This window comes from Lampetra planeri, chromosome 13, assembly GCF_965212315.1.
Source record: "Lampetra planeri chromosome 13, kcLamPlan1.2.h2, whole genome shotgun sequence".
Taxonomy (NCBI): Eukaryota; Metazoa; Chordata; class Hyperoartia; order Petromyzontiformes; family Petromyzontidae; genus Lampetra; species Lampetra planeri.
In genome coordinates, this window is record NC_136119.1 from 6,625,777 (window position 1) to 6,642,752 (window position 16,976).

Genomic DNA, 16,976 nt, shown 5'->3' on the forward strand with positions numbered 1-16,976 from the left:
TAAGACATCAGTGTGAGGGCCGCCACACCGCCTGCAAGGGGTGTTTTCACTATTTGTGTATTGTTGGGGGAGCTAGAAATCAGGGCCGCACTGAAGGCCACCAGGGACTGCCATTGGCCCACGTTCAAAGTTCAAAGTTCATTTATTAGATATAGCCCTGTGAGCCCTTCGGCTCTTGAATCGGGTGCAACCGCAACAACAAAAAAAACATGAACAAGAAAACATCTTAAAGTGACTACGTGCAAACAGAAAATCCAAGAAAAGACAGCAAAATATTGCGGAAAAAGCACCGTACACCAACACTGTGCAAATATCCCATAGGGATGCAAGTCAAACAACAACAACCACAAGACAACTTAGATTAAGGCCATCAGTCTAACTCTGTACTACAACAAACAAACATGGCCAAACCAAAAAACTTTTCGAAAATCACCAAAATAAAGCCATAAAAGCAGTGTTTTTCAGTGCCTTGCACTGAAGAACACTGGCATAGGTGATGGTGTGGTGTGCAACCAACATCAAGCCTGGGCCACGTTGGTATCTGAGCACTGATGCTTACACACTGGATCAGGAGCTCGCTTTAGGCTGAGTTATCCGGATAGTTTATGATTCTACATGCCACTGATGCAAACTGTGGCTGGGATCAAACTCAAATTGCCAGGTTCTTAACACGGTGCACAAACCACAGCACCACCTCTCACACATGTTCTTACAAACCCACACACACACAAACACACAAATGAGTATACTGACCACTGAACTGCAGCTTCTCACAGTTCCCATTATGTGAGGGCACAGGACACTTGTACAAGTCCCCGGTTCGTGGGCCAGATGACAACAAGCTGGGCGCCCCAACCAACAGCCTACGCAAGACAACACACGACAAACAATCATGTTAATCAAATCTGTAAGTGACGAGACAAACCCTTCAAAACGGAATAGTGCAGGCCAGAAACCTTAAGTTTCAAACAACATGCACAAATATTTTTTAAAAAATTAACCACAGTGCACTTCTTCTTCTTCTTGGTTCTTTCGGTAAAGTCACGTAGAAGGGAAGTAATAAAATAATAAAAATAAAACATAATAAAATAATTCTCACGACGTTTCGGCCACAACGCAAGCAGCCTTCCCTTCTACGTGACTTTACCGAAAGAACCAAGAAGATGAATCCCTGCAGTCACGAAAGCTTTAAACCACAGTGCACTTCTTCAGGAGCATCTGATTGCTTTTGCATAATGCACAAAAGCTCAGTGCTTTTCACACGTTTGTGTGTTGTTTGCGACGACATTGTCTTGCGTGTTCAGGTCTGACAGCCGAAGTCCAGCCTCACGGGAAACTGAATGGATGTCTTGAATTCGTCTACTGAAATGTCCAAGGTTCACAGTGGTTTAAAATGCGACGCACAGTCTTGCTCAGGATTTCCAGAGTCGCGTGCCGGCAAGCTTCTCTGATTCTCCACTTCAATGGGTGATGGCCACATCAACCACGGGTGCTACGAGGAACTCGACTCAAGGGTGCACCATTGCTTTCAAGGAAGGTCAAATCCAGGGGGTTCAATGGCTGGGTTGATGATGAGACATCTGTGACTGACATTTGTAAACGATACGCGTGTGACGGTCAATGCTGGTTTTTTAGGCGCAGATTTTGCTATTAATTAATGAAGTGGTTTTATTTTGTCCATTGGTCTCTAGTACTAAAGTTTATTTCAGACCACAATGAAATAGTTCTAGCCACAAGTGGCTTTGCAATTTTCCATTAACTGACCCGGAAGTTTCTACTGTATATATACGATATACGATAGATGCAATGATGTACTATGCTTGAGGTGTAATTGTTCAAAAGAATATTTATTATTTACTCTTGAAATGTAACAGTGGAGTTGAGAGGCACATCATGAAATAAAATATTTTGAATGTGGGATTCATAATCCAAATGAACTTGGTGGCAATGCCTTAGTAAATGTCTTAAAATAAAATTAATAATGTTAGCAGCTGTGTGTTTATGACTGTTATAAAACGAGTCACTCATATATTATTGCCCTGGTGTGGTCTGCCTTGTAGCAGCTAAGACTCAGGGGGATGTGAGAGCTGTCACAGCAAAGCCCTCTGTTACACATAGAAGGCCCTATCCTAGAAAGACAAGGCCATTACGTAACTAATCATCAGTATAATGTAGTCCACCTTCATTTCCTTTTATGGACAAAAATAAATGAAGGAATTGCATCATCAGTGCTACACAGGTGTAGTGTTGTAAAGGACGGACTTATAAACTTCTTGATGGCACACACTGTTTATTGCCTTATTAAATTACACAATCCTTATCACACAAAGGGGTAGATGGTCCCCTCACCCGTTACCCTGAGGAGGTACAGCCTCCAGACCTTGTACAGCTCCACACTCACGCTTAGCTCCTATTCTAAGGAGGACCAGCCTCCGGACCTGCTGTCTATCTAATCTCCCCGCTAGCCTAGCGTCCTCCGGCTGGGACCTAGGGGAGGCACACGGACCCGCCGCTGGCCCGGCGGGTCCCCGACCTCTGGTCGCTCAGGACCTTCGCCCTCACAAGGGCGGGAAGGCTGCGAGCCAGGGTCCTATCCAGGACCTATCTCCCCTGACCACTGGTTACTCTGAGCCCCAGCCCTGACAAGGGCTGGAAGGTTTGGTCCAGGGTCCTAGATGTCTTCGGCCGACTTGGGTCTTCGTGTAGCAGAACTGGCCAAGAGCTCTCAGCGCTCCGGCTTTAATACCTGTTCGTGGCCGGGTTGTCCAATTCATGGCCACCTTGTGGAACCCTCCGATTGGTCCTTCCCAATCTGGCGTTTGGATCCTACCTCACCCCATTTGACCCTGACCGTTTCATTGAGCGGGAAAAGCTTGTTTACGATCCGCTCTCTCACAGCTTGCGAACAGCGAGTAGTTATCACCACTACACAGGCAACAGCATAACACAAACGCCTCATCACATTCATCAAAAACTCTTCCTTATGAGGAAAACAACACACGAGGGGCGTCCTGAAACACTTAAAATCACACTGTCCAGAAGGGAGGCTCTTGTTGAGAGCAGGCAGATATAAGCGGATGGAAAAATATACGCATAATAGTTTTTTTGGGGTTAGAGCGCCTAAATATAAATGTGGTGTTATACCCGCCACCACCCTACACAGCCAATTAGTAAGGTTTGTCACGTAAACAAAACATGCCAATTCGTTACTAGTTTAGCTCACCAGTGTGTAGTAACTTATTGTCATATTTGTATACGTAACAAACCTTATTAATAAGCTATGATGGTTGGTGGTGGGTTTAACGACACATTCATATTTACGCGATCTAACCCAAAAATCCTCTATTATGGTTAATATTGATTGTGAAAGCCTACGTGTTAACGTCATATTAGGCCATCTGCAAGGGAATAATACAGTAAACTATCGGAAAGTGATGATATCGTGACCCAATGAAGCCAACATGGGTTATTATAAATATATGTGTGGGCTTTCAATTAGTCCAGCACACTGAGGCTCACTTTTCATGCACCGACACTCATTCAGAGGAAACACTGCTCACATGTCAGCTTTCTCAAGATGTCCAAGTTGTTCAACACTAAAGTGGAAAGTGCGATCTCCAAATTTACAAAGCTAGGTCAACTTTTTTCTGCCACTCCTCTCTCTGCTTTGTAAAAGGGCCATTGCCAACACGTGAGCCTGTCGCAGCAGTTCCCCTACTGTTGTCCGCGGACCCCTGTTTGGCCGTTAGGCTATTGCTACAGGGGGTCCGCGGAAAAGAAGAAGAAAAAACATATTCCTGCGGAGGGAGCTGGTAGGAACGTTGAGTTGCTCGGTCAATGGCCAGGGTCAACGGCGGCGTGGTGTATTCCGCAAATATGTCCGACTGTGAGGGCGGGCACAAGCCGGCGTGAGTAGGTTAAACGTTGAGTTTTATAAGGGCACCACGGGGTGACCAGCCCCTCCCCACCCTGACCCTCCCCACCCAACCCCCACCCAGCCCCACCCTCCCCACCCAGCCCCTCCCCACCCTCCCCTCTCCACCCAGCCCCACCACTCCCATTTTTGGATGCACAATAATCCCCTGTGGGCTGGTGTAACCAGGAGGTTCCTACCAGTATAATAACATCCTCACCAAGGAAATGTACAATTTTAAATAACTCGTAGGTTTAAAAAGGGTCCGCACACTCTAAACGGTTGGGCACCGTTGACCTATATCGTGTGTTTCGGTTATAAGGCAATGTTGATGATGAATGCGATGGGTGTTTCTTAGTTGCGCCTCCTTGTATAAAGAATTACTGTGCTGTCCCACAGCCACTCGCGGAATTTGTGTTTTTGTAACATTTATACAGTTCCATCACAGTGCATGACAGTGGTCATCTAGAGACATTATTCCCCAATGAGAGATTATTTGGTTAAATCTACAAGAGCAGCAGCACAGAAGGAGCGATCTCCCACTGAGCGAAGGTTTTGACCAACGAGTTTGAAAGTAGTCCCTGATTACACTGTAACAAAACATTTTTGTTCCTGGGTAGTAAGTCTTACTTTCTAATTGCTTATGCGTCAAAAGTACAGAACATGGCGATTATTCCCCACAAACTTTGTTTTTGTGACCAGGACCCAAAAGCAAAGTTAATAATCCACTCCATGAATAACACTGTGTAACAAATTTATAAAAAAAAAATTGTTCCTGGGTAGTAAGTGTTATTGTGTAATTGCTTATGCCTCAAAAGTGCAGAAAATGGCGATTACTCTCCACAAACGTTGCTTTTGTGACCAGGACAGTGATATTTAGAAATTTGCCTATTTTCAATGAGAAAACGTGTGCATGTGTCAAAACCTTCACATAAAGCCCTGGTCACAAAAGCAAAGTTTGCAGGGAATAATCGCCATTTTCTATACTTTTGAGGCATAAGCAAATACGCAATAACATTTACTACCCAGGAACAAAAACCGTGTTACATCGTGTTACTGTAGCAGAGAGCATGTGAAAAGGAGAGTGAAAGATGAGGGGCGTTTTACCTCCGATAAAATCCACAGGCTACAAAGTGCAACCCAGCAAGTGTTGTAAATACACTTAAGAGAGACGTAACCATGAAAGCATTTTAACTAGAAATGAGAAAACATAAAACAAACACATTCCCTGAAAATGCCTAATTTATGCGAAACGTCAATTTGATTCTAGGAAAACTAAGCCCCGATTACCATATCATACTAGGCGCAATGCATCTCTTCAGGCATGGATGGATTTGTTTAATAAACATTTGCATCATGGTAAATGTAAATAGATGATAAATAAAGGAAGATAATATCCTGATAACATATGATGAAATATTACTTGTTTTATTCATGCTGTCGAAATTATATCCTGGTTATAAGGCATTTTGCGCCATGTGAAAACCGCCCCACACACACACACGAGTTAAAATGCACTGGTGGCTCAAAGCAGGTTACCCGAATGTCCATGGCCCATCGAGAGATAGATTTACAAATGTAATAAGGGGAGCTTATCCCTGATCCAGAGCCCTATATATTCCGGGCCCTAAGTATTATGAGAACCTCCGTTTGCATGTGCATTGCACGCAAAGCTGGAAAGGACCTTTGAAACTACCCCAGCAAGTGTCGTTGGCTTCATGCGTGGCGTGACCTACAAACGACACCAATAAAGAACGTTGGTCTGCGATGTGGATGCACAAAACAATCATTAAAAAAACCCGCCAATATTGGTAATGCGCACCTTTCAGACACTGCTGAATTGATAACAAAAATCAATGGCGATTCTGTTTCGTTAAACAACACTACCGTGTTGATTTGAAGCTTTCGTGACTGCAGGAATCCATACCCTTTGGTTCTTTCGGTAAAGTCACGTAGGTAGAAAAATATTAGATCACAACGTTTCGATCGCAACACAAGCAAAAACTGCTGAAGTAGGCATCAGCAGTTTCTTCTTGCCGTGGTTGTCCCACCTGATGGCGATTGCTTGTGTTGCGATCGAAACGTCGTGATCTATTATTTTTCTACCTACGTGACTGTACCGAAACAACCAAAGAGTATTATGAAAGCTCGTTCGTAAGTGCGGATGTTTGTAAGTCGGTGTTCGTAAGTTGTGGACTACCTATACTTAAGAATGCAGACACCGTGCAGCGAATTGTTTTTCTGGTTATGAGTAAATGGAGAGAGAAGTGTTGGTGACCACGTAACCATTCTCGTTTTTTAACCCACTTCCCGTGATCCAATCTAGCTGACATTTTCCACACAGACTCGTTGTGCGTGACAATACATTTTCGTGAAAAATTTTTTCCAAAATTTTACACTGTTTAGGGAATTTTTTTAAAATGTTTATTACCAATTGCTTAATGCTGGCAGACAATCATCTGACCCATAGGTAGCAGCCATCTCAAGCCAGAGGCAGAGAGGACTCTAGCCGCCACGCATATAAAGGATTTAGAGTGAAAAACTTTGTTTTTACGGGTTAATTTTTTCTCGCCGTGGTTGTCCCACATGATGACGATTGCTTGTGTTGCGATCGAAACGTCGTGATCTATTATTTTTCTACCTACGTGACTTTACCGAAACAACCAAAGAGTAACACTACTGTGGGTAAAAGAAGTCAAACGGGCCGAGCCTGCCAGGACGACTCATGCCCAGCCCTGCGCCCACGTGCAATCCGATCCGTTCCCCGTGCGTCGGCACACAGGGGAGGAGGGAGTCGTACATGCCCAAGCGTGGCTTCTTATGCAGCCCCACCACGAGCAAACCACTCGGGTCGTGCACAACCACTTGCCCCGAATGAACCAGAAACCACAATCCGGCACCGTTTCCGAAACTTCTACTCGAGAACGCATTGTGTCCCCACACTAGGCAGGACGTTCCCACAGCCCACGCAAGCAGCCCTGAGTCCATAACTGCGCTCCTGCAAGGGAAACAGTAACCCTCGCCACCGTATGCCTACTTATTTCTCAGCACAAATGAGGAATTTTAACCGAGGGTTTAGAGCCGGGGGCTTGTGATAAACAAATAACGCGGCTGCACCCACGGTGAAATGTTAGGGTGTGTAGCAAAGTTGTTGGGGGTTGTGGGCGGGTGTGTGTGTGGCTCTATTTTTTTTTTGGGAAACCAAAGATTTTTGTTTTCCAAACGCCTTGAGCAAACCCTTATCTGATCGTGGACTACTTGAAATATGCACAGGTAATTGTAGTGTGAGCCTCTAACGCTGTTGATTGGCAAGTCAATGCCCAGGAAAATAACGAAATGTCATCAACGCAGTTAAAAGACGACGATTAACGACTGCAGTGATTTTGTCCTCTAAGATAACAGGCCTGATTGCAAACGCTTCTTTTAAAAGTGTCGTTTTCATCAAGCTTGTACCATTGCATATGACCACATTTTCTTGGTTCTTTCGGTAAAGTCACGTAGAATGGAAATAATAAAATAATAAAAATAAAACATAATAAAATAATTCTCACGACGTTTCGGCCACAACGCAAGCAGCCGTCCTGAGGTGAAGAATAGGTCTGTCGAGAAGACAGAGTATGTTTTATTTTATTATTTTATTATTTCCATTCTACGTGACTTTACCGAAAGAACCATGAAGATGAATCCTTGCAGTCACGAAAGCTTTAAATCGAAATATGACCACATTCTCTTAAACACGCCAATCCTATCCAATATTGGAAACCATGTGGGGTTGCACCAGGTTAGAACTTACATGGGTAGACCACCGGGGCTTGCCAGGTGTTGTAGGTGCGGGGCTTCCGAGAGGAATGGCCAAGGAGATGGCAGTGGTGAGTGTCACCTCCCGCTATGCTTGGTGGGTTTTCACCAGGTACTGTGGTTTTCTCCCACATGCCCATTGCTCACCTATCCAATTGGTCAAACATTCCCATGCAGGACCCTTTTGGAAAAATATCCTTCAGACTCAGTAAGGCTGCTCTAGGTAAATCATTGGCATTAGAGTAATATACACACTGTACTGTATAACAATACAGAACCGCAAATCTATAGCTGTTGACAAACATCAACGATTCCAGGATTACAGGAGATGGGTCGTTTAAATGTTAATATATTCTTATTTTCCATGCTTTTTCTTGAGCTTTCTATCGAGTTGTTATCAACAATCGCTGAGAAAATTCTAGTTTTGGAACGCTCCACTTCGCTGTTTACATCATCACACAAACATCACTTGTGACCTACACTTTCACAGATAAGACTCACGCGTGAATGGGTGTGAGAGTGGAAGGAAGTTTACTCTTGCAGACGTTTGCCTTTGAGTGTGACCCACATTACAGCTTAGAATTATAACGATTGAACAGGCTCGGAGAGACAACGTAATGCAGCGTGGACCTCTAACTCTTTTTTTAAAATGTGACAAAGGACAATGCCATTGGCTGAAAACACTTTAGGACAATTGCTTTCTACCATATCATAGTCTTATGAAATAAAAGTTGCACTCTTTGACTCGATGGTCACACTGAGTCAAGTGGGCAGGTGCTGATTTAGCATGCGATTAAGCCCAAAAGAGAGAGGGACTTTCCAATGATTCTAGATTTGAAGCTTTCGTGACTGCAAGGATTCATACTCTTAGGTTTTTTCGGTAAAGTCACGTAGGTAAAAATAAATTTTAAAAAGCAATAGGAATAATTTATTTATTATTTCTATTAGTTTCCCTTTTATTATTTATTTTTGCTCTAATTGTGTTTACTAATAACTAATACAAAAAATGTACTAATAATTAATAAAGAATAAAAAAATGTTTTTACTAATAATGTATTTATTATTTATATTGTTTATATTTTAATTACTTATTTTACCTACGTGACTTTACCGAAAAAAACCTAATAGCATTCGGGATCCTTGTACCACACTGCACAGCACAAAATGCTGTCGTTCAACCTCAAGGAAGCGCTCACCCCCCCACCCCCGCCTATTGCACCTGGGCCCCTCCAGCGCTTGGGCATCGGCGCAGTTGCACCGGCTACACACTCAATAGGAGCTACGCCACTGACCCCCCCCCCCGACCACGCAACACCCGTCCCACAGGTGGGAAGGGACACCAACGGAGGTTCGGAAGCTTCTCACGGTACCGAGTGGTTTGGTGCAGTGGGCTACCGGGCATGAGGACATTAACGACCTGCCGCCAGCGTGGTGGCTCCAAGTTCTCATGGAAGGGCGTCTGTCAAACGCCGAATAAGGAGATAGATGCCCCGTTAAGGAGTTCGCCCCTTGTTCAACCATTCGTCGAGGAAATCTCTCCTCAAAACAAACAGGCCGGTTTGAAACATCATCCTAGCCCGGGTGCAGTATAGCATTCCTTGCGTTGGAAGTTTGGGGATTCAAGCGGCTATTGTACGTTGTATGTGCGAGACTAGGCTACCGCATGCTGACGTTCTATGCGATCCCCACGACAAATGCATGACATGGTCTCCCTGTTGTGCAGTGCCGTGTGAAAAGTAACGTCGAAAAATACACACGCTAAACTGTAAGCAAATACGTGCGTTAAGAGTAACGTCTTTCTTCATTCCTGAGAAGTTGTTTTTTTTCTATCGGTTACACCCACAAATGCGGCTAGGATAGTGGGTTTGTCTAGGGCTAGGCGGAGTCACTGGTCTGGCAGCTCTCATGAGCATTTTGGTCAGAGATAAGCGGCAAGTAAACACACCAGTAAACAATCATCGTCTCTGGTCGCACGTGATTGGGAGAACCTTACTTTTCTGGAGGAAAAGAAAATGCTTGCTATCAACAAAACACCGAGTTCACATGAACTCTAACTGCAGACACTGTTGTGGCTTCAGTGTTGCAAAACCCATTGTTGTACCGTACTTTGTATGCTCTCACGTCTCGACTCCTTGCCCTTCACCAAGCCACGCTGACCAGCGTGGTGATGTATGGCCAAAAACAACCCCATGGAACGCACGGCATGGGATGGCTGCCATCCAGCATTGGATTAACAAAAGGGCTGTACACGTACAGTTGCTGATTTCGTTCATCCAATAATACCTTGTGAGCTCTGCACCATTACGTAAAACGCTGGTACATTCTATTGTAATTGAGAGTAAGACTTTGTGGGTGATCATGGGGCAAGTCAGTGTCAGCCCGACTGAGCCCATTTTATCAGTGGTATATAATGTCAGAAGTAGCTCTGTGGCATCTGCTTACAAATACCGTGTTCTAACACGGGGTGCTGCACTGCTCTGTGAGCATTGCAAATTGACTCTTCATCACAAGACAACAAACGCACCGCATGTGCAAACAGGATATAACTTTATAAACGGATATGAAGAAACAATAAAAGGGAACATTTATTTTCAAAGTGCTGCAATTACTGAAACAATAAGCTTTTCAACGTTACAGAGGAAAATAAAGTGAAGCGTTCCACAAATCCCCTAATTGTAGGTGTGTTTGTGGAATAAACAACACAGTCACTGAATTTACTTTCACAAGTCGGAGAAATATCTCAACTTATTCAATAAATGATTGCCCTGTTTGTATTCACACGTGTGAAAACACATTACATTTTTCCAACAGGTAATTGTGTCTCTCATGACTAAGGACCACTATCGGTGTTTTCTATTGTGATTCATTTGTACTTCTTTAGTTATTTGTCGCTGAGTAGAACTGTGGGTAATTCGTATGGAATTCAGCACATGTAGCTTATTTACCCTTTAAGCTTACATACTGTGTTCTAACTCTATGAGTGGATTGGCATAGGGCTATACATTATTATTATGTGTTTATGGTGAAGGGGTGTTGACTCAGTACAGTAGTTAGCGCACCGTACTATAATTCCAAGGTGCAAAGTTCACTTCCTGGCTGCCTATTAAAATCGTTGATATTTCATCCAGCCAAGGTTCGCCCCCATTTCACCAACCTGCACTGACCAGCATAGTAAATTGCGATCAAACAACCTCCACGAGTGACACAACATGCGGGAGGCCTTCATCCAGCAATGGATTGACCATCATTATCATCCAGCAGTGGATTGCCAAAGGGCTGAATATTATATTATTAATATTAACAGTAATTTATTCCAAAAAATGGAAAGGGCATGTACGTTTGTATTAACCTGTTTTCAGAGTTTTCATACGTTTCCTTTCTGAAAGATGCATACATTTTTTTTTACATTTATCCTATCATGTTTTAAAGTAACTTTTATTGAAAGGAAAGGCACTAATTGCAATGTACAAGTGAACCGGAAGTCCAGCGAGAGTCCACAGGGGAAATGCAGCAGGAAGCACTCACCAATTGTTGGATCTCTCTGCATACTGCCGCACAGTGTAGCCAAACTGGGCATCTTCAGGGCCCTCATAGAACTGGGCATTTTTGGTTCCAATATTAAATGCCCAGCACACACCTGCCAAAACAACATCAACAACAACAGGACTTTAAAAAAAATATTCGCCATCTGCCATTCGCTTCAGTAATTCACTATCCTCTTGCTGGTGGAAGTGCTTCCCGTGTTTGCGTCATCTCCGACATAATATCTCAGCAGTCGTCTGAATTGTGTTTGATGTCTTCTGGGGGGAGGGGGGGTAAACGTAGGCAGGGTAGAACGAGGGTGGAGTGGTTTGCTCGTTGCGCTATAATCTGGTGAACTGAGTTGATACCCAGCCACGATTAATTTGAATCGGTCCTCGACACTAACCCGTGCTAACCAGCGTGGTGAAGTACTAAAAACAAACTGAAAGGCATGTGGAGAGATCTTCATCTAGCAGTAGACTCATAAAGGGTAGTGCATTACATTGCAAGTAGTGAGCAGGCCAGTGCAGTAGCGACTAAACGTGTCAATCGTAACAAAGTGGAGGGCATTTCATGTCTGAAAGGAAAATGCCCCTCAAATTTGGAGTGGACATTACGTGAGAGAAGCTTAAAAAACCTCACTCACATTCCACGTTGACGTCTAGCTTCAGATCAAATTGCAGCCGGGCACTCTGAGTGTCTGACTTCCCAGTTTAACACACTCCATTGGAAATGGTGAATAATGAAAAGAGAAAACAACATTAAGGGCTGTGCTGAAAAGAATTCAAAACTAAAATCTCAGGTGACGTGAACCCCAAAAATCCATCCATAAATGGACCCAAAAGGGAGACTAAAAAAATAGGCTGTCATTCAACAAAATCTAACGTTTTTTAAACTGGCAGAGTGCAAATCTCTGCTAAATGTGATGAGGCACCAGCTCGTGCAGTGATAACACGCATGACCCGTCTTGTGTGTTTACAGTGTTCAATGTGCCTGGGCTTGCACAGGATTGTGGGTGTGAGGCTTTGAGCTACTGCAAATGATTATCTTTAGTAGGTAGAGACCCAGCAGGAGATGTGTAGTTGTTTGTGTTTGTGCTGTATAACTCCTTGATGTGTGTCCAGCTTGTACTGCATGTTGTTCCACGTATCGGAGAGCTATACAACTACAGACCCTTTATTTTTCAAACTTCCTGCCATTGTACCTAAACCGCGTAACTCAACTATGCGTGAAACATCTTCCCAGAAATAATGTGATGAGAATTCTGCCGCATATTAATCGGAAAATCAAATCTTCAGAAAATAAATATTAACGGAATTATCTTTGCAATATCAAAAATCTTTTTAAATGCCCCTACGATTAATTTCAGTTCCTAAGAAGTTTTCACGAATATTTTTTTCGTCCCACCTCCGCAGATCTTCTCTGCTTGCACAGATCAGAACCGTCTTAGAGATATACATAAACATAACACAGTGCCTTATTGTTAGTCACTTGTGCGTACGCGTTCTACAATCAAATAAGGAAACATTTAATAGATTTTTTTTAAAACACTATGCCCCCTCCATCATCCGGCCTCTCAGCATTCCACTTTCGTACAAGCGGCATCTCCCGGTGAATTATTCGAAATGTCTCTGTCATAATTGCCATCAGTGCTCGGAAACAGGGTAGCCCTTTTATCCTTTCACATTCAACGGCTGGGGGGGGGGCCCTGGCTGACAGCCCGGCGCACCCATCGTTGCCATGCGGTGCACCCTCACGGCTGGTTGGGTTTTTTTTAGTTGCAACCAAGCAGTGAGAATGAAAGAAAAAAAAAGAGAAAAATGTTTCCCATGAAGTTTACTTTGTTCAACCAGCCGAGAACTCGAGAGACCAGGATAAGTCTCATTTGCAAAACTGAGCTGGGTAAGCCATAGATGACGAAAAAAATTGAATAAAAACAAGGAAAGTAAATACATACTCAGAGCAGGGCAACCGCACTCACCAGAAGCGGCGCACTCACCTTGCGTCAGCGTGAGAAGGCAGACGAGGCCCTCCGTGCGGAATCCCATCCTTGCACCGCCGCAACTAATTGTCAATTCAGGTCACGTTGCCGAACTGCCCCCAAGTGAAAAGACCCTGGCAACAAGAAAATAAGTGACCGGGATAAAATATATATTAACTTCCGTTGCTCGACACTTGTGAGCTGGAGCATGCACACCTTGTGGAAATGCCTGGCGGTTGTGGTGGTGGTGGAGGGGAGAGGCGAGGGAGTGAGTGAGCAAATGGTGGCAACTACATAAGCAGTAGTGACAAGAAGGATCAAAGAAAAGTGAATAGGGGAAGTTTTGTGAACAAGTGTGGGGCAGAGCTCCTCCCACAGTGCGGAGGAGGAGGGAGGCTTCTGCTGGCTGGTCTAACCAGCAGGATAAGCACTGCACATCACCGGGCAGAATCTGCCTAAGTTACCCTACAGCAACCTCTGTGGCTTTCGTGCAGTGAGTCAGAAGGCAAGCATTTGCAGTACCGTAGTGTGTTGTGCAATGACTTGTTTTTTTTCTCAGGGGTAAAACATAAAGGCACGTCCCTGCAATTATTTCCCTTCTACGTGACTTTACCGTGAGAATTGTATTTTATTATGTTTTATTTTTATTATTTTATTATTTCCCTTCTACGTGACTTTACCGAAAGAACCAAGAAGATGAATCGCTGCAGTCACGAAAGCTTTAAATCGAAAATCCCTGCAATTGTTTCCTCATGCCACTGCTGGTGGATGGGCCTCCAAAAGACGGAGCTCTGTAGAGCCCCCTCTAGAGGGTGTTTTGGCCTCCTCTTCCACTCAGGGCCAGACGACTCGAAAGAAAGCTGAGAGTACCCATACTTTATACCACCCAACACGACCTACCGCATGGAATGTGGAGTACCCATGAATACTGCTGGGTGGACAGCAGCGGGGATGTTACTGGTAGAAACCTCCTGGTTCCACCAGCCCACAGGGGATTATTGTGTCCGTCCGTCCGTCGTGAATCCAAAAATGGGAGGGGTCGGGCTGGGTGGAGAGGGGAGGGTGAGGAGGGACTGGGTGGGGAGGGTGGGGCTGGGTGGGGGATGGGAGGGGTGGGGCTGGGTGGGGAGGGGATGGGCTGCTCACCCCGTGGTGCCCTTATAAAACTCAACGTTTAACCTACTCACGCCGGCTTGTGCCCGTCCTCACAGTCGGGCATATTTGCGGAATACACCACGCCGCCGTTGACCCTGGCCATTGACCGAGCAACCCAACGTTCCTACCAGCTCCCTCCGCAGGAATGTGTTTAAGAAACTAGCCTAATTGTATGTCTCCAAAGAATTACTGAAAACACACATTGCAAGCCACCTGCGGGGATATTAGTTTAACAGAGAAGACGAAACTCATTAAACGGTAGACATGCACGAACTGTGTTATATTTGCACTCGTGAAAATACTGTATTAACAAAACTACATTTACAGCCCCTGTGTAAATCCCCTGCTGGGTGAGGGCCATACTTCACCACGTTGGTCATTGTAGGTGTGTGAAGTACCAGCCCAGTAGAATCGGTTCAGATGTCACGTGTCACTGGCGTTAGGTGTGGCCGGGAATAATAAATCACGCAGTGGGGTACACAGAGCTATGGGGCCGTCCATAAATGACGTCACGCACCTAGGGGGGGGGTCAGACATTTGTGACGATGTGTGACGAGGGGGGGGGGGGGTTGAGAAATGTGACGTCACATCAAAATGCGCAACTTTAAATACATATAGACAACACGTTCTACTTGATTAAATAGACTTTTTAATAAATGTTTTCTCCTACAACATCAGAGTGCAGCGCCACATTAAATACGCACTACAATGACAATAGTTTAAAGCGATTTGAAGCATGTTTTATTTTTGGGGGGGGGAGGGGCAGAGCTTTGTGACGTCATATTTAATGGAGGGTCTGACGTTTTTGTGACGCCGTGTGACGAGTGAGGAGGGTCAAAAATCGTCCAAAATCGCGTGACGTCATTTATGGACGGCCTCTATGTGCTAACCACTGCGCCACCGCTCCCCCCCTTTGAAAGTAGAGTAATACCCCGATTTACGTCTTTTCGCAAATACGTCGTCTCTTTATTAACACCACGACCTTAATTGCGTCGCCTCAGCCCACTTACGTCGCAGACAGCAGCATCATCCTCACTCTCTCGTATCCGTCACCTCGGCCTTCACCTCCACCTGCCACGCAAATTGCTTTGATTCATGCCGTTTCGATATTCGTTGCACCTTTGAGGAACGCATCACCGACGTAAACAGGGGTATGGCTGTTGTGTAAAAACTACAAGAATAGTCTTACAGTGGTGGGACCAACAACACTACCCGCCATCTGTGTTTCCCCAACGCTGATGTTCCCAGGCTGCACTGGCTCATAAACTCAGCCTGTGGCAATGCAGTTGGATGTTCCTGTCTAAGTTCAGATACCAATTGCCAGCGATGATCATGGCTAGGAATTGAACCCGCGTCGCTTGCCAACCACTGCATCACCACTCACACATGTGTGCATGAGTGCACGCACACGCATGCACGCACACGCATGCACGCACACGCATGCACGCACACGGGCAGAAGATACGATCGTGCTGTCTCCACACATTAGGCACGTACCAGTTCGCCCAAATCCCCGGATTGCCCCGCGGATTCAATGAATGGTTATGATTCAGGGTCGCAATTCAATGAAAGAACGTATTCGTTTTGTCTCGTTTGTGCCACCCTGCTCAGTCTCTCGTGCTCAGCTTTTACCCACTCCCTCTCAGATCATTAACCTAACAGTAAACATGAGCATATCAATTGCAATCATTAACCGTACCAAAAAAATGATTTAATCGACGAGCATGTACGTACCTGGCACTCGTCACTTAAGCGTAGACCCCAGGTAACGTGGAACATTGGGCCAACGGCGGGCCAATGTTGGCCCAACGGTCCCAAACGCAGAGCGACATTGGCCCAACATTGTCATGTTTACACGGGAGGGCTGCCGCGTGGATGGGCCACGCTCAAACGACACACGAAAATGAGGTGGGGGTGGAACAAAAATCAGCGATCGCCCGGCGATTTGCAGCAACGTGGAAACAACGGCGACTGCGAATAACTTCACAAATCATAACACACCCACAAGCCGCACAGCCCGCGCCAATGACAATGGGAGCCACTGTGGGGCAACGGCGTCGGATGAACCCTGAACCCTGCACGGGCCGGCAGCTCTGAGCACCCGAGCCGTCGTTCCGCCCTCGCCCCTTGGCAACCGAGTGGGCGGGCAGGCCGCGCCGCTCTCCGGGAGGACGTCGCCAAGAACACCCACCCAAAAGCAAGAAAAACATTTAAATACTGAGTCGTTTGTGCAGTATGCAACAAGATTAAAAAAACACATCATCAGTTTCCGGGGGGGGAGAGGGATGCACCGGGTCGTTTTGTATTCGGTCACCATAAATTTGAGCAAATGTGACTTTGACTTGATGACAAGGTAAACCGTGGGCAGGTTATATTTTTGTCCTTGTTAGGGTGAAACCGGTCCACAGTTGTGTACGTGTGCTCACATTTATTTTTGATGGTGACTTCAGACAAGAGGGCCACAAAGCAAGAAGACTGAATGCTTCTTTGTACGCCTTCATGGTGTGATCTTTGAAAGTTATGGTTTTCCAGCCTGCACTATTTTTCCGTTATGTGTGTATCTTGAATTTTTTTCGTACCGTATATTGAGTGTTCTTCTCTTTTACA

General features: G+C 45.1%; 1 protein-coding gene across 1 annotated transcript in view; it reads right to left on the reverse strand.

The window, feature by feature from the left end:
* LOC144721985 (integrin alpha-11-like) overlaps window positions 1-13,681 on the reverse strand; it is a 46,585-nt gene extending 32,904 nt beyond the window's left edge. The window contains exons 1-3 of the mRNA XM_078600002.1: window positions 13,233-13,681; window positions 11,237-11,348; window positions 754-863 (exon numbers count right to left, since the gene is read on the reverse strand). Coding sequence (XP_078456128.1) covers window positions 754-863; window positions 11,237-11,348; window positions 13,233-13,281 — 271 coding nt within the window. The 5' untranslated portion in view covers window positions 13,282-13,681. The remainder of the gene's footprint in view (window positions 1-753; window positions 864-11,236; window positions 11,349-13,232) is intronic.
* Between the last annotated feature and the right edge of the window lie 3,295 nt (window positions 13,682-16,976).